Source organism: Zeugodacus cucurbitae, chromosome 4, assembly GCF_028554725.1.
Source record: "Zeugodacus cucurbitae isolate PBARC_wt_2022May chromosome 4, idZeuCucr1.2, whole genome shotgun sequence".
NCBI lineage: Eukaryota > Metazoa > Arthropoda > Insecta > Diptera > Tephritidae > Zeugodacus > Zeugodacus cucurbitae.
Window position 1 is genome coordinate 40,782,051 of NC_071669.1, and position 2,501 is coordinate 40,784,551.

General features: G+C 44.2%; 1 protein-coding gene across 1 annotated transcript; it reads left to right on the plus strand.

Moving 5' to 3' along the window:
* The first annotated feature begins 780 nt into the window (after nucleotides 1-780).
* On the plus strand, nucleotides 781-1,605 carry LOC128921645 (uncharacterized). Its single transcript, XM_054229795.1, has one exon. It carries the CDS (start codon nucleotides 781-783, stop codon nucleotides 1,603-1,605), a length of 825 nt encoding a protein of 274 aa, XP_054085770.1.
* The last annotated feature ends 896 nt before the right edge of the window (nucleotides 1,606-2,501 follow it).

The following is a 2,501-nucleotide window of genomic DNA, read 5'->3' on the forward strand; positions in this document are numbered from 1 at the left end:
CAAGCGAATATTGTCTGACACATCGCCTTGTTAATAATTAATGCAGATTTGTTAGATAATACGGTAAGTTGTTCAAAGTGTTGTTTTTTTAGCCTTAACTGGTTCTGTAGCATCTTCAATGCTGGTGATTTTTAATATATTCTCTTTGAGTTCGAGTTAAAAGTATTGTAGGTATATATGTGGCGATACCCACATTTAACATTTCATATAATTTATATAAAGCGATCACTTACAGGTTAATATTAAGATCATTTATATTAGCACAACTAAAGGTTAAGTTATCCTACATTTCACTTCACCTTGTTATCCTACATTCTACTTTACCTTGTTATCCTAAGAGTTACACTATTGCTATCTCTCTTACGCATAGTAATTAAGCAATTACATTAATCTATTATATTAAGCAAACATGTTAAGAGCATCATCACCTGATGCTCGATCACCGTTACCTTTACTATAAGTTAACTAACGCTAAGCTATTCAACAATCAGTTGGATTTTGGTTATCACGTCGCCCAGACGTGTAGTAATAAAGAACCATTTACCACAATTGGTGACCCCGACGTGATGACTTTAGCAGTCACCTTGGACTAACAGTGGAACAACAGTAAGCAGCCCGTTACCGACAACCGGCCACGCCACTAAAGGTGAACGTAACCTAAAGTCACATCACCCAACCAACATTTCGCAGCATTTTTCATCAACCATCGGAATTTTGTAACTATCGTTCGCATATTTTCTTTATTTAACAATAAAACGTTTGTATTGGAAGCGAATCAATATGCCTTCCGACGATGACACACCACGTCTGCCGAAAGCATCAATATTCATGGGAAACAACCCCGCAGCAACAATTCGTGTTCCAAATTTCAACCAAGACAGACCAGGTCTCTGGTTCGCGCAGTTGGAATCACAGTTCCGGAATCATAACGTCACACACGAGGTGGACAAATTCCATCATACGATTCCACTGATTGACACGCGCATAGCAGCTGACGCTGAAGACATCATTCTCAATCCACCAGCCGATAAGCCATATCAACGATTGAAAGCCGCACTAATCGCGTGTTATTCGAAATCCAGAGAAGCAAAACTCCTCCAACTACTGGATGGTGAGTATCTTGGCGACAAAACGCCATCTCAACACCTTCGATACCTCCGAAGTTTAGTGCCAGACATAGATGAGGAGATAATACGTGTAAGGTGGCTCTCACACCTGCCCGACCAAATGCGCACGTGTTTGGTTACGCAACACACGGCCGAGCTACAGGACTTAAGCGAAGCCGCAGATCGCCTACACGAAGTACTCAAACCTTCTCAAGGGACTCACATGGCTGCAACATCACTTGCAAACAATCACGGCTCCGATTCTACAGATGTGGAACAACAACTCGCTCACATTACAAAATGTCTTCAGAAGCTTCTGGACAACCAACAAACTACTGGGCGAAAACGCTTTCGCTCACAAAACAGCAACAGAAGAAGATCAATTCCTCCTGCTAATTCAACCAACAACACATGTTGGTACCACAAAACGTTTGGCAACCTCGCTCAAAAATGCACACCAGGTTGCAAACAAGCGGGAAACGCACCAGAGAGACGTTAGCGGCGGAAAGCGCCTCTCTACCACCATCGTACCGCCTCTTCATCACGGACCGCCAGTCTCGCACACAATTTCTAGTGGACACAGGCTCCGAAGTCTCAGTCTTCCCACACAAACAACAACCAAATTCGAAGATGGCGACCGGCTACCAACTCATCGCAGTTAACGGAACACCCGTTAATACATTCGGTGTCGCAACAATCTTTCTCAACATCGGCCTTCGCAGATCGTTAACATGGCGCTTCATACTGGCAGATGTCTCGAACCCGATCATTGGCGCCGTTTACTTTCGCACTATGGTCTACTCGTCGATCTTAAAAATCAACGACTTATCGACGAAACCACTCGACTGTGCACCTCAGGTACAACCAGAAGCGTGAATGTACAGTCGATCAAATTTCAACAGCCGGATCAATCATCAGGATATTGGCAACTGCTAGCCGGATTTCCTAAAATCACTCGTCCCGATGGTGCACCAACACCTGGTACTCCAGTCAGCAGTCGAGCTCGGCGATTAGCTCCCGATCGACTTAAAATTGCAAAAGCAGAGTTCCAGAAGATGATCAAGCTGGGCATAGCGAGACCATCAGACAGTCCATGGTCATCTCCACTACACCTCGCACCAAAGAAGTGTGGCGAATGGCGCCCATGTGGCGATTACCGTCGCCTCAATGAACGTACTATACCCGATCGATATCCAGTTCGATGCCTAGAAGATTTCACCGCAAATTTACACGGTACATCATGTTACTCCACAATCGACTTAATTCGTGCTTTCAACCAGATCCCAGTAGCTAACGACGATGTTCATAAAACGGCTATAATCACACCGTTTGGTTTATTCGAGTTTCCATTTATGACATTTGGACTCCGAAACGCAGCTCAGACCTTTCAACGGT